Source organism: Jaculus jaculus, chromosome 11 (assembly GCF_020740685.1).
Source record: "Jaculus jaculus isolate mJacJac1 chromosome 11, mJacJac1.mat.Y.cur, whole genome shotgun sequence".
Taxonomy (NCBI): domain Eukaryota; kingdom Metazoa; phylum Chordata; class Mammalia; order Rodentia; family Dipodidae; genus Jaculus; species Jaculus jaculus.
In genome coordinates this window covers 57,430,300-57,456,148 of record NC_059112.1, presented here as the reverse complement: position 1 = coordinate 57,456,148, position 25,849 = coordinate 57,430,300, and the positions used below count along the sequence as shown (strand labels likewise).

The following is a 25,849-nucleotide window of genomic DNA, read 5'->3' as shown; positions in this document are numbered from 1 at the left end:
TAGAGGGGATATTATGTATTAAGATTATTTTTATTTTCTAAATGCTGTAATTCGAAACCATTTCCATAAATCTATTTAAGGATTGCAGATGCTCTCATGTCTTCTTTGAACACTGACTCCTTTTTGTCTGCCAGGGAAGTGATGGTGGTGTTGCTAATATGGATTCTCCTCTAAGAGGCTGGAGACAAATGAAGGGCAGGACTTGGCTTCTTGCCAAGGAGGGGTCTGGCCACCCCCTACCCCTGCAAGCTTTTCTCTCATCCTGTGAGGCTCCCCAGCTCCCTAGCTGCTGCCCATCTTATAATTGAGACCTCTGGCCTTTTCTAGGGTGGGGCAGAGCTGGGCTAGTGCTCTTGGCCACTCCACGGTAGTCTTGGGGTGGTGCTACCCAAAAGCCCGTGGGCTGCCTTCTTGGGTGTCCTCAAAAGAATGCAGGAGGCTGGCCATGGTGAAAAGGCCTTCTTGGGGGCCTGAGCCTTTGGGTCTTGGGTTACCCAGTCCCTAGGACCAGAGATTGGGGCAGGGCTGTGAGAGACAGCAGCTGCCCCTACACCTGTTTTCTGGTGAGAAAGTGTGTTTCAGTGTGGATCTATGAGCACAGCAGAACCTAAGGAGAAGAAAGTCCTTAGTGACGCTCACTTCCCAAGGCTGGACCCCTTACAGAGATAGCCCTTCCCTTACACACGTCCACCCCTGGCAGCTGTGTCCTATGTCACTGGCTGTACAGTATCTTAAGCCATCAAGGAAGGCCCTCTGATGCTATCAAGCTGGAAGCCAGGCCCTGAAGGAATCCTCATGATACTACTACATTGTGCCCTTTGTCCTCACTGATATCCACAGTGGTCACCTTCCAGAATGGAGACATGGTATCTTTCTTGCCCACCAAGTACAAGAGGAGAAAGGAGTGGAATCTGGGATGGAGCTTCTATTCTTCAGGGGACCTGGACCATGTGTGTGTGCAAGTTCTCTCTGACAATTTTGGCCTTTGTGACTCCCTAAGATGCCTTGCAGGAAGACCTGGGGTCACAAGTGTCCTTCAGTGAGAGTGACCAACTATTCCATTCTCCCATGATAAGGGGTTTCCTGGGCTTTCCATGCTAAATGTAGGACATATTGTCACTCTGTTCTTTGTGGAACTCTTCCCCCTCAAGGGCAGAGCCAGAACTAAGACTCTGAAAGACCCTAGAAAGGACAGCCTGCTGTCCACTGCCAGCTGGGGCGTGGGTCTGGGAGATCCTTGGGTGGGAGGTCAGGAGTCCTGCAGCTCTAGGTTTTGTGCCTCACTGACCTGCTGGTCAGCCTTCCTGAGCCTGTTTCCTTATTTTTGCCACGATTGTTCCTTCCTGCTACCCTTTTCTGAGCACTGCCACATGCTAGCCTTATACATACCCAGTACAACTCTTCAAGACAGCAGGATCCCTTCACGGATGGGGAAGGCGAGGCTCTTGAGGGTCAGAAAGCAGCTTTCCAGCAAAGATTCTTATGGATGCATCCCAGTGTTCCCCTCACCCACATGGTAGGGTTCTCACTACTGACTACACACCAGCCTAGGAAAAAGCCCTTAACATTCTTCAACACCCCTACCCCAAATTCCAGTGACAGACAGGGCCTCCTAGGTACTCAGGGCTCAGATTGTATGCAGCTCTCCACAGGGAAGGCTGGAAAGCTGAAGGCGGGCTTAGGATAGAAATCTCTGTGCTGGACAAAGGGGAGCCCCACTACCCTGCTCCCAGACCCAAGTAGGGTCTACTTGGTTCCCACAGAGGTGGCTTTAGAGCCCAACCTCAACTTCACACACTGGATTTCTGGAGGTGCTCCTGCTGCCTGTGCCCCCTGGTTTATGTCTCTGTACCACTAGCCTGTACTCAAGTCCTGTTAGCCTCCCTTGGTGCTTCAGTCATCTTCTTGTTTCTGGGACAAAACACCCAATCAGAAGCAGCTCATGAGAGGATGGGATTTATTTTGGCTTACTGTCTTAAGGAGAAGCTTCATGATTGCAGGAGAACACATGGCAGGAGCAGAGGCTAGACATCACCTCTGCAACTGCAGGTTGAAAACAGCAGCAAAAGAATGAGCCAGGCTTTGACAAGTGGAAGCTGGCTTCAACAACCTTAAGCCTGCCCCCAATAACACACCTCCTCTAGCAAGGCTCCACCTTCCAAATTACCATCAGCTGAGGAGCCAGCATTCAAAACACATGAGTTTATGGGGAACACCTAATTCAAACCACCATACTTGGGAACTACAGGCTGTAGCCAGTCCTGCCTGGAAGGCAGCAAGGTGTCCCTACTACACTCCCCTGAGTCCTGGGCTGAGCAGGGAAAACTTGGCCAGGAGCAGGGTAGGTGGTGACCCTGAGACAGTATGACATGGCCTGAACCTCAGAAGAATGGCTAGCTAGTCCTTATGGGTATGGATGGTTCTGGACACCAAGTGAGGGGTGGATTTGAGATAGGGATTCTCTATCCCTTGGCCCAGATCCAGCCAGAGTTCTGGATACAGCCTCTAATAGCCACCAGGGGACAACCCATGGCCTCTTTAGTACTTCTCTTCTAGGGCATACTTCCAAACCAAGTCCCACAGAGTCCCTGCCCAGCCATACCCAGTGTCCAGGATCTACTTTTCAGGGTCCTACAGATAGGTGGAGGGCTCAGAAATGCTGGCACGGCAAAGGTAGAAAGCAGGACAGAAACGGCTCTATGGCTGAGAGAGGCCAGGAAGAAGGGTTCAGTGTTGGAGTGGGAGTTGACAGCACCTTGCAGTGGGAGGTTTGTGACCTCTGATGGCCTGGTGCTATCTGGACTGTGCAGAGGAAGCTGGAGAGCTAAAGAACCCAGAGGACCCAACTTAATGCCATCCCTGTGCCCCAGAGGCATTGCCTAAAAGCAATGCCATCTCCCAAACCCAACATACATAGATCATGTACAAAGCCTCTATGGTTCATGGACAAAGCATCCCTCCCTGTACCTCTCAGACAAAGCTCCACCAGTTCAGCTGCCAGAGGGTCTGGCCTTCACCAATAGGGAGACCACCTGGAGACCATGGCATGTGCACCCACTCATATCCCTCATTTGAGGCCTGTCCCTCTTTCTCCTTTTCCTTCTGTGAAAAATCTTTGGAAGAATTTTATCTATTTGTGTTTGGACCTTTTTAGCTACAGGAATTCATTTAATGTACAATTTGCTAAGTTGTGATTGCATTGTGGGGAAAAACTTGTAAAAGAGAAAAAAAAACTACTTCACCAATTGTTCATGAATATAATGAACTGTTTTAAATTTAAAAATAATGTAGATATTATGTTAGTTTCCATAGACAGTTAATTACATCTTCATGCATTCTGATTTTCCTGTCTTCTCTTTGTATTCTGGAGACAGTGTTTTCCTGCATGTCAAACTTCCTGGAAGGCCCCCAAGTGCTCAATGGCCTGGCCTGGAGCTTGTGGCTGGCCAGCCTGGCAGCCAAAGATCCACCCCAGGTTCTGACCGGTTATAACTGGGTAGGCCTGCCCATTGTAGGCCCCATTTCTCTGTGGGTGGGGCTGGAGTTTGCAGCACTTAGTGGCTTGGGGTGCTGCTCATATCCCTGCTGTTTTCTGGCCACCTCTTTGTGCTTAGCCTGCTGCACTCCAGGGACTCCAAGGGATAGGTACTAGTATTCCCATTTTATAGCTAGGAAGACCAAAGCTCAGAAAACCAACTTCTCATGGCCCATACAAGAATCCAGAGTCAGCTGGTCACCTCCTCCCTAGGTCCTGGAACTTCCCAGCACATAATGAACTAGGGTATTAGCCTGTCTCTGGCCCATCAGAACCTCCACATACTCCTCCTGGTAGAGTGCCAGGGGCAGAGACTTCTGGAAGACTGAACTGGGCACAGGTCACCAAGGCCTGTTGACTCCACCATCCCACAGAACCAGACCTACCCATAGGGAGCTGTGCAAGCTGGCTGTCCTCCAGGATCTCAGGCAGACCAGGTACAGGCTATAGGAAGACTCTGGCAGGTGGGTCAGAAGGACATAGGTAAGACAGGATGCTGGTGCTGGAGCCCTAGTAACTAAGAACAAAGGAGGGAGGCAGGGTCAGATTATCAGTGGGCGGGGCCGGGGGGGGGACACCAAACTTTCTGCCCTGGCCTATGCTGTGCTAAAGCCCTCCAGTGACTATGGGCCCAGAGAAAGGCTGAGTAAGTAGGGGAAGACACTTGTAAACGGTCTTCTAGAGGCTTCTCAGGAGTCTGTGGGATAGGATCAAGAAGCCCTAAGGCCAGACCAAAAGCCCTTCAGTTAATCTTCCAAGTGCCCCAGAAGTGGGTGCTTGCCTCACTCATAGTCAAGGAAGCTGAGGTGGGAGCACCTGGGATTGCCAGACCAACTAAAAACTAGTAGCCTTTCACTCCAAAATAGGGGAGTCCCTCTGGATTCAGGCCTTTCTCCTGAGTCAGTCTAGGATCACATAGAAGGTAAGAGGGTTAGAGGACAGAACTTGGAACTCCCAAGAAAGGTAGCTACAGTAGTCTTTCTTCTCCCTCCCAACCATGGACTTTGCAGTTCCCACTGGAAAAGTCTAGGCTAAAGAAGGGATAGGAAAGAGTCTGGCAGACTGCAAAAAATGACCTGGTAAAGGAGGCACCTGGCTTTGCACGAACAGGACCTTTGGTCAGCTGGCCATCTCCACCCTACGCTCTGGAACTCTCCAGCATCTGTGAACTAGGACACTAACCTCTGTCTCTGTACCATTATGCACACTGAAGACTGTAGGTGTAGAGATATGCCTGGTTCACGTGGGATCAGAACTTCAACTATTGCCCCCTGCACGTGCGCGCGCGCACACACACACACACACACCATTCTCTATTCTGGGAGTGGAGGCTTCAAGATCTCCCCTAAAGATCCAGCTTTGCCTGCAGATGCCTGGTGTAGTCAGCCATCCTATCCCCAGGACAAATTATCGTGGGTGCCTCTCAATTACAAGTCACCCCTGCCTACTTCTCCCTGTCTCCTGTGTGTTCCTCTGTGAGGGAAAGCTCTCCTAGCACCGTGAAGGGCTTAGTTCTGAGTGGAGCTGGAGGGGAGAGGGTGCTACAGGTCAAGATTAAAAATCTCCCAGGCTGGGAGGCAGCAGTCAGGCAACTCCCAAGACAAGCTCAGCTGTAGTATGGGGACCCTCATGTCTGTGTAGCAGGAGGCAGCTTTACCATTGGGCATGACCCTCTGCACCTTGCAAAATGCTAACCCCCAGGTCCCACAGTTCAGCATGTGCCTCACTCCTCCTCAGAGATGGGCATCTTTTCAGCAGGGCTCAAGGGTGATTGTGGGACTGGAGCCAATAACAAGGGATTCTTTTAATGTTCATGCAAGTTTCTCTCTATGGAAACACAGAGTTCCCCATGGGTCCTCTATGAATTATTCTTTTTTTTAAAATTTTTATTAACATTTTCCATGATTATAAAATATATCCCGTGGTAATTCCCTCCCTCCCCACCCCCACACTTTCCCATTTGAAATTCCATTCTCCATCATATTACCTCCCCATTACAATCATTGTAATTACATATATACAATATCAACCTATTAAGTATCCTCCTCCCTTCCTTTCTCTACCCTTTATGTCTCCTTTTTACCTTACTGGCCTCTGCTACTAAGTATTTTCATTCTCACGCAGAAGCCCAATCATCTTATGAATTATTCTTAACTCTGCTCCACAAGGTCAGGCATCTACCACTTACACCCCAACTGAGTATGAGGAGACTCTGGGTTTCCACACTCAAGTCACACCAGCCCTGGGTTGCCAGTGTGGAAACACCCATTAATATCCTTCTGGGAGGTTTCTTTATCTATACATTGGGCATGTGGAGATGCACAAGGCAGTGCCTAGAATACATCCAGATTACAGAAAAGTGCTTTGGTATTAGCATTTGGTGTGTTGGCAGCAATCCTATTCCATTGGAGGGGGTTGTTGTCCAGACATCTTATGCCACAAAGCTCTCCAGTCTGCTAGTTCTGCCCTAGAACTCAAAAACAGTGAGGGGGGAAAAGGGGCACAAGGCACTGGAGGTAGATGATCTGGGGCTGGCTTCTTCTATATCTATGGACCAGTCTCAGAGACTCAAGCTATAAGGGCGGTCAGCCAGCCAGGAGCAGCTCCTCCCTGAAAAAAAGCGTCCGGGGCTGGAGAGATGGCTTAGCGGTTAAGCGCTTGCCTGTGAAGCCTAAGGACCCCGGTTCGAGGCTCGGTTCCCCAGGTCCCACGTAGCCAGATGCACAAGGGGGCAAACGCGCCTGGAGTTCGTTTGCAGTGGCTGGAAGCCCTGGCTCGCCCATTCTCTCTCTCTCCCTCTATCTGTCTTTCTCTCTGTCACTCTCAAAATAAATAAAAAATGAACAAAATATTTTTTAAAAAAAGCGTCCGGTTTTTAGAATATCCCTATCCTCCAGACCAAACACTACAGAGTAGCCCCAACTCCTGGGTCCTTCTCGCCTGTAGTGGCAGCTCTTGAGCCCCTTCCTTAGGCCTTTGGCCTTCCTTCAGACCTAATGGACACCAGCAGACGGAGCTACTCCTCCTCTAGCTCTAGGTTTTTGACATCCTCACTAGAGTTCTAACCGTCCTCGCCCCTTCCCAAGTCTTGGTCTTCCCTGAAATCACTCGGTGTTCCGCGGGGACAAGGGCTGTTTGCAGCTCTCAGCGAGACCCCACCTAAGCAGCGCAGGAAGAGCCAGTGCTGCAGCTGATCCTGGTCAACAGGTCGTTGGTTCAGGGCGTGCAAGGGCACGGTGGGAAGGAGGGGCATTTGTCCCACCGCTCATCCTGCCGGATGTCTCCGGAGACCGGGTAAGCATCCTACCAGCCCGCGCAAAGGCCTGGTGGCGGTCCCACCGCACTCCGCTTCCTCTCGGCAACGCGTCAGACCCCGAGCCCTCATTGGCTACACGCCCGGCCGCAGGCCATTGGTTCGCAGCCTCAATTTACATAGACTGCTTTAGCCCAATCGGCGTGTAACGCCTACTTAACATGCAAGACGGCCGCCAGTCAGCGAGAGCGGGGGCCGGGCCACCACGTGCTGTTGCTAAGCTTGGGCTTCTAAATTGTTACTACCGTGGCGGGCCTATCGGAGGCAAGCTTCGCATCTGTCAACATTCTCGGCGCGGCCTTAGGCGTTCAGCCAGTCTCCATTGGCCGGGGTCTGGCTCAGAGCCCGCCCTCAGGGCTAGAGTACCCGCGCCTATTGGCTGCGTCGGCTGCCGCTCGTCCTTATGTGTCAATTTGAGGGCCCGGGGCGGAGGGTGGCGGCGGAGCACGGGTGTCTGTGAGTCCCGCAAGTGTGCCGCCGGGCGCGGGGCGGGCGGCGAGCGGAGCCGGCTGGAGCGCGCCGGGCAGCTGCCGCCGCCGTCCCAGGCGCGGGCGGTAGGATGGAGCTGAACTCCCTGCTGCTGCTTTTGGAAGCGGCTGAGTACCTGGAACGCAGGGACCGAGGTATCCCGCCCCGCGCTCCTTTGTGCCGGGTGGGCGGGCGGCGGCGGGCGGCGGGCGGCGGGCGGGCGGGCGCGGGGGGCCGCTGACCGCACCGTCTGTTCGCAGAGGCAGAGCACGGCTACGCGTCGGTGCTGCCCTTCGACGGCGACTTTGCCAGAAAGAAAACAAAGACGACCGGCCTGGTGCGCAAGGCCCCGAACAACAGGTACCTCCTCCCTCCCCCAGTGTGATGCCCCGTAGGCCCGGCCCTCCCTGCCTGAGTGTCCCCGGCCGCCCGGAGTCCCTAGCGCGGCCCTGCGCGCGCCCCGGTGGCCGGCCTGGAGGAGGCGCCGGCCCCGCCCGCGCGCCCCGCCCGCGCGTCGCCATCTTCCCCCGGCCGCGCCTCCAGCCGCCGTAAACAGTGCCACGCGTACAGCACCCGCCGCTGGCCCGAGCCCGGCCCGAGCCCTTCTGGACTTTTCCAGATGGTAGAGAAGTTGTCAGCAGACGCCATCCGCTGCCTCTGGCCCCGGTGATCCTGCGCCTTTCGTGCAAGATGACTCCCATGAATTGGACTGAGCCGGCCCCTGTTCCTAGCATAGCACCTCCCCTGCCAGAAGCCTGCAAAGAGACCCCTCCCAGGGTACCCCCTGCGCCAGTGAGACCTGCTGACCGTGAAACTCCTGCCACAAGTGCAGGGATCAGTAGTCTTAGGGAACAACGCTGCAGGGGTCAAGTTCCAGGGAGAGTCCCTGGGCCCAGCTACTCTCCATGGCCTTGTATGCTTAGTGTGAAGCCTTGAAAGATGGGGTGCATGTACAGCCAAGGCTGTCAAGGGCTTCCACTTCTGGTTGCTGTGGGGACCTCCATACACCTCACACTGTCCAGGGGCCAACTTTGACCCAACCACTCCCATGTGGCCAGCCTGGGAATTTTGCTGGCAGGCCAGGGGCTTTAGGGCCCCTTGGCAAAGGGTGCGGCTCATTCTTGTGGCCTGCTCGTTCTTGGGAAACAGAGAGCTGGCACAGGGACCCATCTCTGTGGTGTCCTTAGCCTGACAAGGAATTGGTTGAATCTCTAGCCTCTGGTCCCCTGCTGAGAAAGTTTGCAGAGGGATTTGAATATGTTGTGGGCCTCACTGCTTCAGGCTTCCACAGTGAGTTGGCCTGGCCCCTACTTCTGGCTGTCCTAAAACTCCAGGGTAGGATGTCAGGCTCCCATGGCATGGAGTGCCCACCCTGATAAGAATGGTAGCTGAAACTCTGTAGATGATTCCTCTATACATACAATAACTGATCTTGACTCAGCCTTTTACAGGTAGTGCTATTATTTTTTTAATCTCCATTTTACAACGGAGGGAACTAAGACATAGAAAGGTTAGGTTACCTGCATGGGGACCATTCACCCACTTCTGCTCCCTGTTCCTTGGTGAAATTCTGCCCTTCCACCTTCTGCTGGGATCAAGACCTGGGGCCACTGGTCTGGGGTTGTAGAGAGCCTCCCTGGCTTGGGGTGTACTTTATCCCTATAGCTCCTTTGGGCCTCAGGGCCTGAGGTAGCTTAGCTGCAGCAGGCACAGCCCCTTTTCTTGTTGATCACTACCCTGGAGGCGGTCCTCAGCCGGCCCAGTTCAGAAACTGGGGTTCCAGATGTGGTAGGACAGCACCAGACTTGTAACGGTTTTGTGTTCTGGCAAGTCAAACGACAGGCCCAGGCACAGCACACTGGGTTGAGGGATGGGCAGGAGGGCAGTAATGGAGTGGGCAAACAGCAGCCCTGTGGTTGTTTCAGTCTCTGTGAAGGTCTCAGGGCAGTGGCTCAGTGTGAGAGGGGCTGGAGCCAATCTGTCAGGGTTCTCTGAAAAGGTGAGCAGAAGGGTCAAGGTGGTGCCAGGACAGCACTTGGCAAAGCCCCAGCCTGCTTAGTCCCACCTCTCCTCCCTGGGGCCAAGTACTTCTGAAACGTGTGTGACAAGCTCCCCCACAGGGTCGCTGAATCTAGAAAAAACTCTTAAAAGAAGCCATCCCCCAGGCAGCTAGTCGCCCTCTGTCTAGGATGAGAACAAACCCAGCACCATCCTTTATTTAATTTTTAATTTTTATTTATTTATTTGAGAGAGGTAATAGTTTGCTAGAGCTTCTAGCCACTACAAATAAATTCCAGACACATGTACCACCTTGTGCATCTGGCTTATGTGGGTCCTGGGGAATCAAACCTGGGTCCTTTGGCTTTATAGGCAAGCCCCTTAACTGATAGGCCATTTCTCCAGCTCATACCATCCTTTTTGACGGACAGATGGGAGAGAGCTTCTCTATGTTAAAGGCACCTGCTCGCCTAGCCTCCTGCATGAGACCACACAGTATTGACTCTCTTTTGGGCTTGCCTTGGCAGAAGTTTGAGTGTCCTAGCCCAGCCTAGGTGACTAGCAGGTCCTTAAGGACCCTGGAAGCTACACATGGAAACCCATGAGCCAGCAGGGCTCAAGAGAAGAAGGGAAACCTAGTGCTAAGTGGCCATAGCAAGTGGTGGGGCAGGCAGAGTGCACAAGCTCTTTGTTGGAAGATGCTAGCAGAGAAAGGGGCAGGCCAGCAGAAGCCCAGGAAGAGTTAGGAGAGGGAACACAGCTTGGTGTGGATGTACCCTGAGATATGTGAAGCAGTCTTGCTGCCTTGTAGCATCCCTGTAGACTGAGGGTGACCTGGAAACTTGAGAGAAAGGTACCTGAATGGCCTCTGTGGTATTCAGGGCTGTGCTCCAATTTGAATAGGCTGAACAGATAGGGCTCAAAGCAGCCCATGGGACCATGTACCATGGGAGAATAAGGTTGGGCACATCATGGTATGTGGTCCTTGGAGAAAGTGGAACTGCCAGCTTCTATGTACTCCTGTATGACTACTGACACAGGAAGCACCCATGGCTCACAAAGCCCCTTGTGAGCTGCCCTGGCTAGGACAGCTTTGTCCTGGGTGTTCCTGTCAATACACTGGGCTGTGTTCTGACAAAGTGGCCTTAGAAGAACAGGATTGTCCTATCTCCTGTGGGCTTGGACTCTGCTCCATGTTCAATCTGTTGCTGCCCTCTGTGAGGACTATGTTGGTTGCAAGGACACAGCTGGCCTCAGGGAGAAGGAAGCAGACAAGGCAAGTGGCTAAGTACCTGGGTAGCAGTGGAGCCCTGGGTGAGGCAGCCCCAACCCCAGCTATCCTTGCTCCCTGGGAGGCCCCTCCGTCTCTGGAAAGGGTCCTGTGTCCTTCTGCCAGCCAGAGCCACTATAGAACTCACTAGGTGGACATGTTTATACCCATGCACTCCCTTGGAGGCCCGTGTCTCACTCTTACAGCTATGTGTAAGTTTCCCCAGCCACCACCCTCCAGTATCATTTTGGGTTTAGTCCTTCACAGCCACTGTCCAAGGGCTCCTCGCCCCATGCAAAGGTCTGCTGTTGTTTTTGCTCTGGTTGTTGGGCCTTGTAGTGAGCCTTGTCTTTCTATCTCTCTAAACAGGTCTTCACACAATGAGCTAGAAAAGCACAGGTAAGTGGCACCTCTCCCATTCCCATGTGAGCTGCCTGACATGTTTGATCCCCCCTTGCTTGGGTGTGTGTTTTAGTTGTCCTGATCTGTCATGTCACAGTGAGGGACCAGGCTGGTAGGCCTGGTATGCCATCAGCACAGGAAGGATCCATTTTGGAGGGGTCCAAGGCACTTTGGGGCTGGCAGGCAGGCAGGCTGGGACAGAAGCATGTATTCTTTAGTGCTCAGCCTGGGGTAAGAGCCAGGTGGGGACCAGGGACTTGAAGTAGGGTATCTTGTGCTGGGGCATTCGCTCACTTCCTGGAGAAGGAAATGGATATGATTGGGCATGTCTGACCCCCTTTGGAAGCAGTGCCTCAGTCCTTAGCATAATGGCCATAGTTGATGGTGCCCCTTGCCTCACTGGGGCCTGCCTTTCAAGTAACTATACTGGAGACTTGTCCCAGGCAGGAACAGTGTAAGGCAGCAAGCCCAGGCCATATCCTTGCATCCTGGTCCAAGTCAGCCATGCATTGTTTGGTAACCCCTAAGTCTGCTTTATCTGGTTTATTGTGGATGCCTTTTCTCTACCAGTGAGGGTGAGTCCTGAAGGGTGTGGCTGCCAGTGGCAGCCTAAATAGGAGCAGAGGTATTTTGGACCATGAAGTCCCACAGGCGGGAGCCCTCATGCTAGGACCAAGGAGAGCTTCTGAGGGATACTAGGTGATAACCCTCTTCTGACCTATGCTCTTGTTCTGTTCTTTTCTTCTTGCTGGGGAGGTTTGCATCCTAGATGAGCCCTCCTGGGTGCACTAGGAAGGGCTGGAGTCCAGCCAGTTATCTCCCTCCCCCGCCCCCATGTCTGCACCCACAGCAGTGCCAACTTCCGCTCTCCCGGGGATTCAGTCTTCTGGTTGGGGCGGGTGGCTGAGCAGGGAACAGAACACCATGTTCCCTGAGGAGATGCACTTCCTGCACTGGTCATGTGTGTTTGGGGGGCTCCTAAGGATGGGAGCCAGTGTGAGGCAAGCTAAGGGTTGCTCCTCAGGCAGTAGAGGCTGGCATGCTTCGTCCAGGACTGAGGCACAGTGGTCTGGCCTGTGGGGGGGGCTTCCTGGAGGTGTGCTTAGAAGAACAGCCTTTATAGTGAAGGACTGGATGGGGAATGCCATTGAAGAAGGTGGAAAGCAAAGATATGGTAGCCTTTGAGGAAGACAAAGGCTGGCCTCTGACTCCTGCAGCTGTCCCTTGACCTTGGCTTTGGTCTCTGCCATCTCCCAAAGCCTATAGTTAAACTGGACCCCATGAGGTCGTTTAAAGAAAGAGCAGTAATGATTGGGCAGTGTGAGACTTTCTGCCACCCAGCCCAAGGCAGAATTTCTGTTCTTAGCTGGTCGGGTCATGGGCCCTGTTTGGAACCTCAATCATGGCTAGGCCTGTGGCTGGCTTGAAGCTGATGCCAGGTGCACCTGGCTGCTGACAGAAGGAAAGGCTTTGAGCTGTCCTAAGAAAGGAAGGGAAGGAGGGAGGAGGGAGGGAGGGAAGGAAGGAAGGAAGGAAGGAAGGACGGACCGACCTACCTGGCTGGCTGCCCAGCAGGCCACAGGAGACAGGCTCTGGATACTGACTTCCCTGGAAGTGTCCCTCACTGGGGCTCAGGTGGGCCTGTACACTTGCCCTAGTGGGATCTTTCAGCCATGCATAATCTTCTCTATGCCTGCCTGCCTTCATTCTTCCTCCTCTGACTTCTGTAGGTGAGCAGTTCTGGAAGATCTGCCAAGGCCAGCACTTGTTTCTGACCCTAGGGTTATAGCACTTATAACTCACCTGGGCCCAGCTCCAGGCTTTGGCCTCTGCTGGTATGTTTGGAAGGAGCCCTGAACGTTTTTCCTTGTCCTTAGCATCCCTGGAGTAGCAGAGCACATCCCAAAGGTTAAGCTCGAGACCTCAGTTGGCCCCAACCCTTCACCCAGGGGCCTTTCAGGGCTTCTCCAGTACCTGATGCAGCCATGTAGAACCACACCAGGAACACATTTGCAAGCAACAGTCAGGAGGTGCTGGAAGAGTTGGAGTCTTCTTGCCTCCATCCTACTGACTGGTGGATTTCCTCACTACTTCTTTTCCAACAACCTGACTGAGAGCATAGCTCTGCTGGTTGGCTAAGATTCTGTGCTACAGGTTCCAGATGAACTTGACATGGAACCCTGCCGGAGCTCTCTGAGCCCTCTTGAGGAGTAGGGGATTGTTGTGTGAAGCTAAGTGGAGCATTGTCAAGGGCTGGACTATGGTGGAGAGATGGGTCCGCTACTGATACTAATGCCAGAATCCCAAGGATAGCTGCATCTCCTGAATCTACACAGGGTTCCTACAGAAGTATAGGGTTTGAAAAGTTACTTGGAATATTTGTAGTGCTGATTTGGGGCTAGAGTCACTGCTGTAGTTTTAGGGAGGAGTTGTTTGGTGAGATTACAGTGCATCCTAGGCTCTTGGAGTTGTGGGGTTCAGGAAGGTGGGGACCTTCCCAGCATCCCCCCACCAGCCATTGTCAGAGCTAGTTGTAGGCCCCATTCCTAGGCAGCCCTTCAGAGCTTCTGCCCAGGGCAGGGAGCCAGGATGGCCTGTACAGCCTATAGCTCAAGGCCTTGGTTGTGCTTTCCTGGGGTTGGGTGAACATGTGAATTTTACATTATACATATATGGTCATGTGGCCTTTCTCCGTCTAGAGACCACATCCTAAGTCACTTGGAGGCCTCTGGGATAAGAAGGGGTCTTTGTCACCCACTAACCCTATCAGGTTCCTTCACTCAGCACTTTAAGTGCTGCCCACCTATGTTGATGCACCCCTTGACCCTGAAGCCTGCAGAGACCCACAGCTGTGCTCCCAGGTCCCCTGTGACATGAGCACTGCTGAGCAGAGTCTTTTTGTGCCAAGTGTGTGTTGGGGGGGTGCTTATAGCACCCAGACCAAAACCCTAGTAGAAACACTGGTCAGTGGTCTGAGTGCAAACTAATGGCCCTTCTCCTACAGGAACAGGTTTCCCTGTGCTGGCCAAGCAAGTGCCAGCCACCTCTTTACATTCCAGCCGGTGTCAAGGGAAAAGTGAATATCTGCCTGTTTAATTTTCATTTCCATAATCACTTATGAGATGGAGTCTGTTTTTGTGTTAGATTTGCCCTTCATTTTCTGCAGCTTGCCTGTTTGTGTCCTTTGCTCATTGACACAATTGAGGCAGTATTTGGTTTTGATGTGTATAAGCTCAAAATATCACAAATACTGTTTGTCTTTTATATGTATTGCAAATATTTTTCTACTGTTATTTGTCTTCTGACTCTGTTTTATTTTTTTCTTTCTTGTACAAATATGTCTTTCTCGGATTGTAAAAGTAATATTTGAGTTTTTAGAATAGAAAGCCTGGAAAATATAGAAGAGACAAAACTAAAGAAATAAACGTTGCTAGCTGCATCCCCTGGAGATGCATATTTCCTGTGCCTCATTGTGTTCTGTTGAGTCTCTTGTGTGCGTCTGTTTTATTTTTCAAACAAATTTGGGTCACTTGTCACATACGTGATTCTGTATCCTAGTTTTTCACTCAACACTCATCACATGGAGATATAAATTCACTAGAATGATATTGTAATTATCTTTGGGTCTGGGAACTTGGGGATACTTTTGTTTGTTCTTTTGTCATTTTGCATTTGCAGATTTTTCCAAAAGGTCAATGCTACTGATATTAATCAAGTGGTGGATTTGGGGACTTTCCATTTGCTGTATAACAAGTATACCAGGGGAAAAGCTTACTGGTAGCACCTCCACTGTCAGCCTTAGCCCAGTGGTGGCTGCAGGACAGTCAAGGACCCACCTTGGAGGGCCTCTTCTCTATTTGCTAGTACAAATCTATCTCTGGTCCCTTCAGTTCCTGGGACTGGAAACTTATCCTGTTGGAGGCAGGAAGGCTGAGATTTGGGCTTTCTGAGAGGATAGTTGTGCTGCAGTAACCTGGGACCTGGGGCTCAGAGCCTGCCTGTTTGTTGTAGAGTGAAGAGCCCCTTTCTTGAGGCAGAGTCTTGGGCTTGCTAAGCCCTCATTCATACCTTACCTCCTGGCCAAGCACAGCCTTAGTCCCGTGTCTCAAAAGTTCTTTTAAATGTCTACCTAGGGCTCATCTAGAAAGACCTCTAGGCCTCAGGGTGCTGGGCTGGGGGGGGGGGGCCAAGTAAGAAAGTGCTTTGTCAGTGGAGGGTATTGTTTAACAAGCTTAGTAGCCATGAATGGCAACCCCCCACAACCAACCACCCAGTGTGGGGCTGGTAACACTGCAACAACAGCTTCTCCCTATACCTGGCAACTCCTCTAGCCAAAAGATGTCTGCCCTTGCCTGCTGTCCTACAGGACTGAAGGAGACTATAGATTTGCTGGGGGATAATCAGCTATGGAGTAATGTGAAAAGGGGAGAATTTTCAGTGTGGTATCACTCTTATAAACATGGCGTGGGTTTAGCTGTGGCAAGCCAGTCAGGTAGCAGATTTCCAAAAGTCTCTTTTGATTACTTTAAATATATATTTTTATCTATTTATGGGAGGGGGTGGGAGAGAATGGGCACACCAGGGCCTCTAGCCACTGCAAACAAACTCCAGATGCATGTATCACCTTTTACATCTGACTTACATGGGTACTGGGGAATTGAACTTGGGTCCTTAGGCTTAGCAGGCAAGTATTTTAACTTCAGCTCTTCAAACGTCTTATTTATTTGTGAGTAGAGAGAGAGAATGGGCTGCAAACAAACTCCAGATGCTTGGACTCCTTTGGTGCATCTGGCTTTATGTAGGTATTAGGGAATCAAACTCAGTTAGGTTTTATAGGCAAACACCGTAACCCCTGCATCTCTCCAGCCCTCAAAAGTCTTTTTAAAATTTTTTTACTTACTTTTTTTTTGTTTTTCGTTTTTCGAGGTAGGGTCTCACTCTAGTCCAGGCTGACCTGGAGTTCACTGTGTAGTCTCAGGGTGGCCTCGAACTCATGGTGATTCTCCTACCTCTGCTTCCTGAGTGCTGGGATTAAAGGTATGTGCCACCACACCCGGTTTTTTTTACTTACTTTTGAGAGAGAGAGAGAGAGAGAGAGAGAGAGAGATGGACAAACAGACTGTCTTTGCATGCACCATTTTGTGCTTCTGGCTTTATGTGGGTACTGGGGAATTTAAACTGGGCAAGAAGGCTTTGCAAGCAAGCACCTTTAACCTCTGAGCCATCTCCCTAGCCCCAAGAGTCTTAATTCTATGATGGAACATCACTTGGATAGAACATGCTGATGCCCTGCAGATGCTGCTCTGATAATATGTGCAGACATAGAGGTCCCAGTCATCATAGAGATGGCCTCAGGGAGGGAATTTATCTGCCTCTCCCAGACCAGCAGACCAGCTAAGAAAGTATTTCTGCAAAGAAATTATTGCATATGAAGAAATGCCTTAAGTGTATGGCTACAGTTTAGTGAAAAAGAACCATAAAAATGGACAAAGGAACAAAACCTGGAATGAAGCAGTTTCCATAAGGATAGCAAAGTCAGCATTGGGGGCTGGTCCTCAGCTATCCTTTGACTTCATCAACTTCGTGAGGACAAGAGCAAGTGGAGCACACTGCATGGGGCAAGGTGGGCAATGTCTATCTCCAGGCAGGATTCTTAGGCCCTGTGGAACTGTGTGGTTGCCATATCCAGAGGGTTGCCTGTGCCAGACTGCTCCTGAGGGGAATTGTCAGCCAAGTCTGCAGTGGAGCAGGGATCTATGCAGGGCCTATGCTGGCCATCTACCACCCACCTCCAGGCTTGAGCTCATACCTTCCTGCTATTGTCCCATGGGCTTTGCTGCCCAGCCTTATGGTCTGTCTCTGGCTCTTTCAGACGAGCCAAACTCAGGCTCTACCTGGAGCAGCTCAAGCAGCTGGTGCCTCTGGGCCCTGACAGCACACGCCATACCACGTTGAGCCTCCTGAAGCGTGCCAAGATGCACATCAAGGTGAGCAGGTGGTACCCTCTACTCTCCAGCTACTCTGGTTGCCCCCAGCCATCCTGTGTGTCCTAGGGGAGCACACAGAAGGGGTTCTGTGCAGGGTCTTGGACAAGAGGATCAGAAGGTAGGAGCTTATGGGAATATAGCAACAGAAGCTTCCTGGAAGGGATTGGGGAGGTTACATGGCTTATATTAGGTTTACTTGAGTGGTAACTGGGATGGGGAGTCAGTGTAGCAGGCAGGGCAGGCTGAGTGAGAGGGAGGGAGCACAGATGTCTCTCTGAAGCCCTGAGCTATAGAGGGGTAGCACTAGAAGGAGAGGTGGGGCCAGGAGAGGGGAAAGAAGTTACTCCATGCCTTCATTAGATAGGCCAAATGGAAGTAGGCATGGTAGGAGGAGGTAAAGATTGCTGTCTGAGGCTTGTATGGGCTTAGGCTAAGGAAAACAAAGCCTTGAGTAGCCTTTATACTGAGTTGCACTGATGTACGGTTCTTGGGACTTTTGACCAATCAAGGTGGGTCTCTGTACCCTTGAAAGGATTCCTTTGCCTCATAGGTATGGCTCCCCAGGTGAGGTAGCAGGTGCTTTGACACTTCTGGGTCCCTGGGAGTCCTCACAGAAGAGCAGTGGTTCAGTCAGGCCCACAAAAAGTTTTAAGAAGGCAAGAGGATGGGACACAGATGCTGCACGTATAGCAAGGAGAGGGCACAGTCTGGGGGCTGATGGAGCCCTGCAGGCAGGGCTGCACGCTGTGCCAACACTTGGCTTGGGCTGGCTAGTGGCTATTCTCAGTGTTCTAGAACTGAGAGCAGGCTGAGAGCACAGGGCCAAGCCATGTGCATGGCTACTTGTCTGAGGTGAGGAGATGCAAAGCAGGCCTTGTGCTCAGCACCTCATGGCCCTTGTCTGAACCAGCCATGTTTAGGATAAGGATAATATCCCACAGAAACTTCTGTGTCCATGCCCAAAGGAGGTTTCCCCCTCTTGGCTAACAGACTCATAGACCACCCCTTATTCCCAGAAACTGGAGGAGCAGGACCGCCGGGCACTAAGCATCAAGGAGCAGCTACAGCGGGAGCATCGCTTCCTAAAGCGACGCCTGGAGCAGTTATCGGTGCAGAGCATGGAGCGCGTGCGCACAGACAGCACTGGTTCTGCTGTCTCCACAGATGATTCAGAGCAAGGTGGGGGCCATTGCAGCCCAAACTCAGGCCTTTGGGTGCAAGCATTATGCAGATTCTGGGGGAAGAGGAGGCATCTGGGGTGGGAAGGAAGCCTTTGGTGACAAGGTCCCCACACCACTGAGCTTCCTGCTTGCAGGCAGAGGGGATGGGAAGCAGATGCCATCCATGACCTGGCCATGTAAGAGCAGAGCCTAGCTCAGCCCTTGGCAGTGTCTTTCAGAGGCTGGGTTCTTAACCACCGATTGGAGCCACCCTAGCATCTGCCACCTCAAGTCCCCTTGGCTTCCCTCTAGAATCTCCACTTCCATGGAGACATGAGCCCTAACTTGGAAGCAACCCCTGGGCTGACTCCCTTGGAGGGGGATATGCTGACCCATCCTCTCTCTGCTCTCCCAGAGGTGGACATAGAGGGCATGGAATTTAGCCCTGGTGAGCTGGACAGTGTTGGCAGCAGCAGTGATGCCGATGACCACTACAGCTTGCAGAGTGGTGGCTGCAGCGACAGCGGCTATGGGTGCCCTTACCGACGGCCTAGCCACCCTGGTCTCTCGTAGGCTTCATGTCCTTTTCTCTTTGGCCTACCCACCTGCTCAGCCAAGTGTATCAGCCCTCCAGACCGCCCTTGACCGACGCCAGCCTTTCCATGGGCCCATTGCTGTGCCATTCTTGAAGCTCCAGCTACTGCCTGGGCTCCCCATCTCTGCCAGACCACCTTTCAGTCAGGTCTCCAGCTGCCTGCTTCTCACTGCTGGGCAAGGCCCCCTGCAGAGAGGCAGGGCCAGGCTGTCATGTCCTGGAGCCCAGCGTAGCCACCACAGTCTGTTCTCAGATTTCTAATCATTCCAGAAGTATTAAATGTCTTTGCTGCAAATCTTGGTGGGCTCCATGTCGGGGCATCATGGGGAGCTTGGACCCCAACACCAGATCCCAAGAGAGGAGTGGACTGAGGAAGGAAGGAAGGAAGGAAGGAAGGCTCAGCTGTTTGTCCATCCATCCATCTGTTGGTCCACACAGGCTCCTGAGACATGGACAAAGGGATCTGTAAAGGGCGGAACTTAGTTGAGCACTTGGCGTAGGTTGGTGGCCTTTCCTTCAAGGTATTAGAAGCCAGAATGGTGTTCCTGGGGGCTGGCCAGGCCACCCTATACCAAGCTGAGTGGCTTCTGCTTTGTTAGGACTATCCAGTGTTCACATGCACACCTAGGCTCTCACATAAGCACACTCTCACACACAGATACATGGACATCAGAGGGTATATGTTCTGAGAGGATGGCCTTCAAGAGTACCTGCAGGGGTTACTCCTGGCCTGTGCCTGGCTCCCCATTCAGGTTCCTGCTCATCTTTGTGGCTTAGATGACTCTTCCTGGTCTACACATGAAATGGGCCTTTTCTTCCTGCAGGGGCTGGGTTTAGCTGGGCAGCAAGTTAGAGCCACTGGATCCTCTGGGCGTTCTCACCTCCCTTTCTTAAGAAAATAAATTTAAAAAATTTTAATTATGACAGGGAGCTCCCTGAAGGGAGCCTCACAAGTCCTGCCCATGGCAGCCTCAGCTGGCAGAGGCTTTCCCCAAAAAACAAAAAACATTTTTAAAAAGAGAAAAAGCCCTGAAGACTCTTGCCAAGAGATGTGTGTGCTGCCTCTATTTCTTGTATGAGATTTTTGTACTCTATTTTCCTAGCCGTTGTTGCGTCCTTGTTTGCTGAGGGGTGGGAGCAACCCAGCGTCTCAGGGACCTGTCTTCTGTCACATCCTCATAGTGTGCCTTGTGTCCCCTATTTCACCCTTTCCACTACCACCAGCATGTCCCTGTGGCTTACAGGATGCCCCAGGCCTGCCAATAGGTGCCCTCCTCATCCCCTTTTCCACAGCCACTCCCTGCAGCTGCAGCCTACAGGAAGTAACAAGTACAGGCCTTCATAGTTATCATGGTTGCTTTCTATGTCCTGCAGAAGGGGCCTTCACTGGTCTCAGTGTTGCCAGCCCAGTGACTTGATGGGACTGGCTGTGCAACCTGGGGACAACAGGCCTCTTGGGCTTGGACTTACTTGTGAACTGTAACCTGGCAGGGGCCCTTCCTTGGGCTTGAGGCAAGTGTGAGGTGTTAGCAGTAGTTAGCTGCTGGACACAGCACTCACTCATGTAGTACAGGCCTGGGTAGTAGGCTTCTGCTGGCCTTTCAGTCCTTGAAGACTTTGTTCCTGGAGGCACCACACAGCAATACTTGGTGGTGGTCATAAGCTGGCCTACAGCAGCACCTGCCACCTCCTCTGGTGCATTTGTAACCAATTTCCCAACTGTGGAAAAAATTCCTGTTTATCTTCAGTTATGTCAATGGACAGCTCAGGATGGGTGGCCTATTGAGGCAGAATGGGGTCTCAACACTGGCATAGAACCTGCTCGGTGAAGACTAGGACGGCAGGCAGAGAGCAGGCCTGGACAAGATTCATGGAGTAGGGAGGATGTCCAAACATTTTGCTAGTTCTGTCTGCATCTTCAGCCCCACTGGGGGGTTGGGACTTCAGTAACTGCCTGAGAATGCCCACGGGGCATTTGTTCTGAGCAAAACCACCCTGGGAGGAGGGCAGAGCTGTGTTTAATGGCCTTGCTTCAGGGCTTCAGAACTCCAGGGCTCCTGATGTGCCCTGAATTTTTACATCATCAGCTACCTATTCCATCTCCACCTCTATCCAGCAAAATCCACTCCTGGTGACCAAAGTTGGATTCCTGGGCCAACTTTCCTGGCACATAGGCACTTGTCTTTTCAGGCTGTGATTTCCATATGGACTGGGGGTTGGCCTCATTACCACCCAGGGGTGCTAGCCTAGCTTCTCCCTGCTACAATCAGGCATGTGAGGAGTGGTCCATAGGGGTGGGGGCTGGTGCTAAGAGTTACATATCCATTCCTCCTCTCCCTACTCCTTGCCATTTGCATTATTGGTGGTCACAGGGACCTAGCCAGGCTATTGTATCTGTAGAAAGAAATCCAGACCAGAATAGTATCTGCCTATGTCCTTCACCTGTACTCTGTCATGCTGGCCATGTGGTGTATAGTAGCTGAGAGTGAAACCCTAGGCTCAGGCCTTGGGTCCCCTTACTAGGAGGTAATCCACACATACCAGGACCCTCCATCCTAGTATAGGCCAAGCTGGCCTAAGAGGAGGGGCTACAGAAGGCTTTGCCTCTGTGTGGGCCCTAGGTTTGCTTCTGAAGTCCTGTCCTATGGGATGATGGAGTGACTGCTTGAGCTTGCCTTCCTGGGCAGATGGAATTACCAGGTTTGCTAGATGGTCCCCACCGCATTTTGTGCCCCTGACTTTCTCTGCCTCTCTCGAGTTAGCTAGCCTGCCAAACCCCTTGTTCCTGCACAGAGGGTCTTGACCCCAGGGTAGCAAGTGGGTTGTCTCAGCCTCTAACTAGGGCACTAGGGCAGATTCTGTACCAGATTCTGGGGCCACAAAAGGGGCCTGGTGCCAGTGCAGTGAGTGAATTAAAAGATCAGAGCTGCAGAGTAGAATTGGGGCCCCACCTACCTGCCCAACAGGTGGGGTTGTGCTGTGTCATTCTGTCATTGTAATATAAATACAGATTTTTATACCTCATCCTTTGGCTTTGAGTTCTTTCCATCGCCTTGCTTTTCTCCTTCCCCCTCAGCCTCAGCTAGAGGACCCGACTGACGAGTCATGATCATCACAGACCTTGGAGATCAGTCCTTGATACTGCCCTATCCACAGCCTCTGCTTCCTCTGAAGCTGGTCAGACCCTACCTACCACCCATGTTAGGGCCCTCACTGTCACGCTTGGGGCTGAATAAAGGCAGGAGTTGAAGCAGCTACCCTTCCCTCAAGCCTGTGTGCCAGCAGGTGCTCTTGTTGCTGGCCTTGAGGTTGGCCCTCATCCTAGCCCTTGAGCTAGGGTACTTGCTTGACCATGAGGGATCCCGTGCCAGCCAGGTGCCCTCTGCACAGAGGCTGCTGGTTCTTTGGGTTACACCTTGAGTCTCGAATCTGTCCCAAGCATCCTCTGAGTAACTCAGGCATATCCTTTTCCACCTGCCCTCAGGACCTGCCATACTGAGATGAAGGTGTGGCTACGTCTCCTCTAGTGCTGGCATGGGGACTCAAGCTCCTAAACTTCCCTCATGACAGCAACTATGAGCTTGTGAGACCATAAACATTGAAGGACGGCAGGACAGTGCTCTTGACCATGTGCTGCCTGCAGGAAAGCTCTAGCCCACTGGAGGAAGGACTTCTGGCATCAAAGCCATGGTCTTCTGAGGGCCCAGATGTATTGTAGAGAGAGAGCTGTGCCTGGTTCTGCCCCATGAAGACATGATACCTTGAATACCACAGAGGGGATGGATGGGGACTTCTACAGAACCTAGTATTCACATTGGGTCCACTGATGAGCACATGGTCCAGTGGTACCTGCCAGAGAGTTTGGGGGGGGAACCATGGGTGAAAGAATCAGTGTCCCACCTGAGAAGGCCACAGTGGTCTCTGGAGTCTTGAACCTGTGTGAAAGCCCATTTTCCAGGTATCTTGAGGCAGTTAGGGGTTACTGCTAGACAAAAAGATATTTATAGCTGTGAACCCAGTTAAGGCCTCAGAATTGGTATAATGTGGATATTGATCTGAATGTGGATACTTAAATTCTAAATATTAAATTTTGCAGTGTTTACTTCCTTTTGGGAGTGGTGAATGACAGGATCTGTGCTAAGCACTTTGCATCATTAGTACCTGGTATAGTCGTGCTGGCCCATTTTACAATTTGGAAACAGGCTCAGGGGAGATACACCTTCCCAGGTTTACTTGGACCCAGACCTGCTTTCCCAGTTCCTCTAGATGCCCTTCACTATGGACCTATCTCCATATTCCTTCATGTTTGCCCCTAAATGAGACCCTGCATATATTCCAACCCATTCCCATTCTCCCCCTGCAGTTTTCCTCTGGGTCTCCATCATCCTAGACTGAACCCTGATCCTATTCCTCACCTCAGGCTACTTGTCCCCCACTCCTGTGTTCTCACTCCTTTCCTTCTAGATCTCCCAGTTAGCTCAAGCCCAGCCTGCTCTGGGAGTGGGCCCCAAGTCTTATGTCCCTTCTCATCACATTTTTGCTGAGATTATGGTCATACAAATTAGGTGCTGGACTAATCTGGATTAATTGGTGGCACTGCCTTTTCACTTGGCTCCTTCTTCCTTCCCCAGTCTTTAGCCAGACAGTTGGGCCACAGGACTCCTGGATATTTCTGGTATCAGATGAATTATGCTGCTGGTCTGCCAAGATAGCTGCAGTGGCTTTCAGCCCTGTCTTCTTAATGTCTGGAGGTCCTGAGCTCCTCTTACCCCTAAAATCTGCCAGCCCTCTTGCTAGCCCCTTACAGCTTCAAAGACTCCTGCCCCTACCCACCAATGTGGTGACCCCTCCCTAATGGTGCTAATCCAAACTCTCCTGAGTTTGGGGACTGAATTTTCACCTTTTCATGTGAATATGAATGTGATGGAAAACAAATCTTCCTCCACTCTCCCCCAACTCTGTGGACTGAGGAAAGTCTGCTTTCTTCTGGATGAACAGGACCAATAGGAAGAAGCTGTCAAGACCACATCTCCTTGGCCAACAGCCCCCAGGGTTCTTCTGCCAGTTCCTGGGGCTCCCTCTGCCTTTCTACACTCCTGCATTGTTGGTGCCAGCTCTCTCCACCTTTTGTCACTTTTGTTACTAAGAATCAAGCTTCTAATATATGTCTGGCTATATTCCACTGCTTAACCAGCCCCACCTCTCCCATGGCTTAGAAAATAGATCCCATTACCTTCATTGACAAACGAATCTTTAACATTACATTTTTTTTGTGCAAGGTTTAAAAAACAATCTGAAACAGCCAAGATACTTTTAAATATTGATGACAGGAGAGAAAAATACTTTTACCAGGAAGTATAAGAGGCAAATTGCAAAGACTTTCAATCACAGCTCTGCATTTAGGTCTGGTTAGTCCATTATTTTTTTTAAAGTATTTTTATTTGTAAGGAGAGAGAGGAGAGGAGAGTAAGAAAGAAATAGGCACCCCAAGGCCTCTTGCCTGTTGCTTTAGGTGTTTATGTGGGTACTGGGGTCTTGAACCGCAGGCTGTCAGGATTTGCAAGTCAGTGCCTTTAACTGCTAAGCCATTGCTCCAACCCTGCTTAGTACACTATTATACTCTCACAGGCTTGCTCAGGAAGGATTAGCTCCTGGGTTGCCTTTATCTTTTGGCTCCACTAAAACTCCAACTAATTTTGATTGGAAGAGAGCAAGCTTATTTTGAAAATAGTTTTAAAATTTTGCTTTTTTAAATTTCCAAGTCAACTTTTGGGACCAAAAGTTTCCAGGTCTGTATAGGTTTGTGTTTGTCACTTGTATTCTGGGGGCTGAGACTGTTGCAATCTTTATATTTTTATGGCTTGTTATGACCTCACAAATACCTTTCAAGCAGTTAACTGTGGTCAGCAATCATAATGGAGAGTCATAGTCCAGGAAACCACCCAAGAGTCATTAAGAAAAGTGGGTCTCTGAAGTCTCCAGAGCTCTGGGTTATACCTACTGCTTCCATGGATCTCTTCCTATGAAGTAGTGCCTTGCCTTTCTGGCACCTTTAATTCTGTCTCCTCTGAGTTCCTCCCCATAGTCTATAAATATCCCCAAGTTCCTCTCATTTTAAAACAAAACAAAAGCAGAAATCCTCCCTGAGCCCTGATTTCCACCCCCTCATCTTGTGTGATTTGGCTCTTTTTCTCTCTCTTAGACTTTGCCTCTTCAGCAAAATTTTCTGAAGGCATGGCCTGAACTTCCTCAGGCCAAACATGTTCAACTTCAGCTCCCTGCTGGGCCCCCTTCCAGCTTGGCACCAGGGGTCCTCCTGGCTCAGACCCCTGGTTTCCTTGATCCCAGGCTTGGTACCATTTTCTATGTTACATTTGTTTTTTAGATGATTTCAGGTTACATTTACATTTTAAAGGAGAATAAAAGTAAAACAAGAGGAGCCTAGAGAGATTGCTCAGGGTTAAAGGCCCTTGCTTGCAAAGACTGACAGGCTGGGATTCCAGTTCCTAGTTCCCACATAAAGCCAGATGCACAAAGTGGCACTTGCATCTAGAGTTTGTTTGCAGTGGTGGGAAGCCCTGATGTGCCAATTCTCATTCTCTCTTTCTTTCAAATAAATAAAAATATTTTTCAAAAGTAAAACAAGAGCTGGAGAGATGGCTTAGCAGTTAAGGCACTTACAGAGAAGTCTAAGGACCCAGGTTTGATTCCCCAGTCTCTACATAAGCCAGATACACAATGTGACACATGTGTCTGGAGGCCCTGGCACGCCCATTCTCTTTCTCTCTCCCTCTCTTTTTCTCTCTGAAATAAACAAATAAATATTAAAAAGTAAAACAAGCTGGGTGTGGTGGTGCATGCTTTTATTTCCAGCACTGGGGGGATGGGCAGAGGTAGTAGGATCATTGTGAGTTCGAGGCGAGCCTGAGACTACATAGTGAATTCCAGGTCAGCCTGGGCTACAGTGAGACCCTACCTCAAAAAAAAAAAAAAAAAAAAAAAAAGTAAAAAGTAAAACAAGAATCAGTAGGAAGTATCTTCAGCTTAAACTGAATTTAGTTTTCTGCCTAGGAACAGTAATTTTTCTTTTCTTACATACATTAAGAGTCAGGTGTATTGAT

The 25,849-nt window shown here is 50.9% G+C and overlaps 1 protein-coding gene across 1 annotated transcript; it reads left to right on the top strand.

The window, feature by feature from the left end:
* The first annotated feature begins 7,318 nt into the window (after positions 1–7,318).
* Positions 7,319–21,752, top strand: Mxd4 (MAX dimerization protein 4). Its single transcript, XM_045161197.1, has 6 exons — positions 7,319–7,471; positions 7,577–7,676; positions 10,954–10,983; positions 16,859–16,973; positions 17,990–18,152; positions 18,549–21,752. Exons 1-6 carry the CDS (start codon positions 7,408–7,410, stop codon positions 18,704–18,706), a joined length of 630 nt encoding a protein of 209 aa, XP_045017132.1. The 5' UTR covers positions 7,319–7,407; the 3' UTR covers positions 18,707–21,752.
* Positions 21,753–25,849: the final 4,097 nt, after the last annotated feature.

Coding starts and splice junctions, on each gene's coding strand:
- Mxd4 (XM_045161197.1), top strand. CDS start 7,408: ATGGAGCTGAACTCCCTGCTGCTGCTTTTGGAAGCGGCTGAGTACCTG. Junction 7,472..7,576: donor CCTGGAACGCAGGGACCGAG/GTATCCCGCCCC, acceptor GTCTGTTCGCAG/AGGCAGAGCACGGCTACGCG. Junction 18,153..18,548: donor CACAGATGATTCAGAGCAAG/GTGGGGGCCATT, acceptor CTGCTCTCCCAG/AGGTGGACATAGAGGGCATG.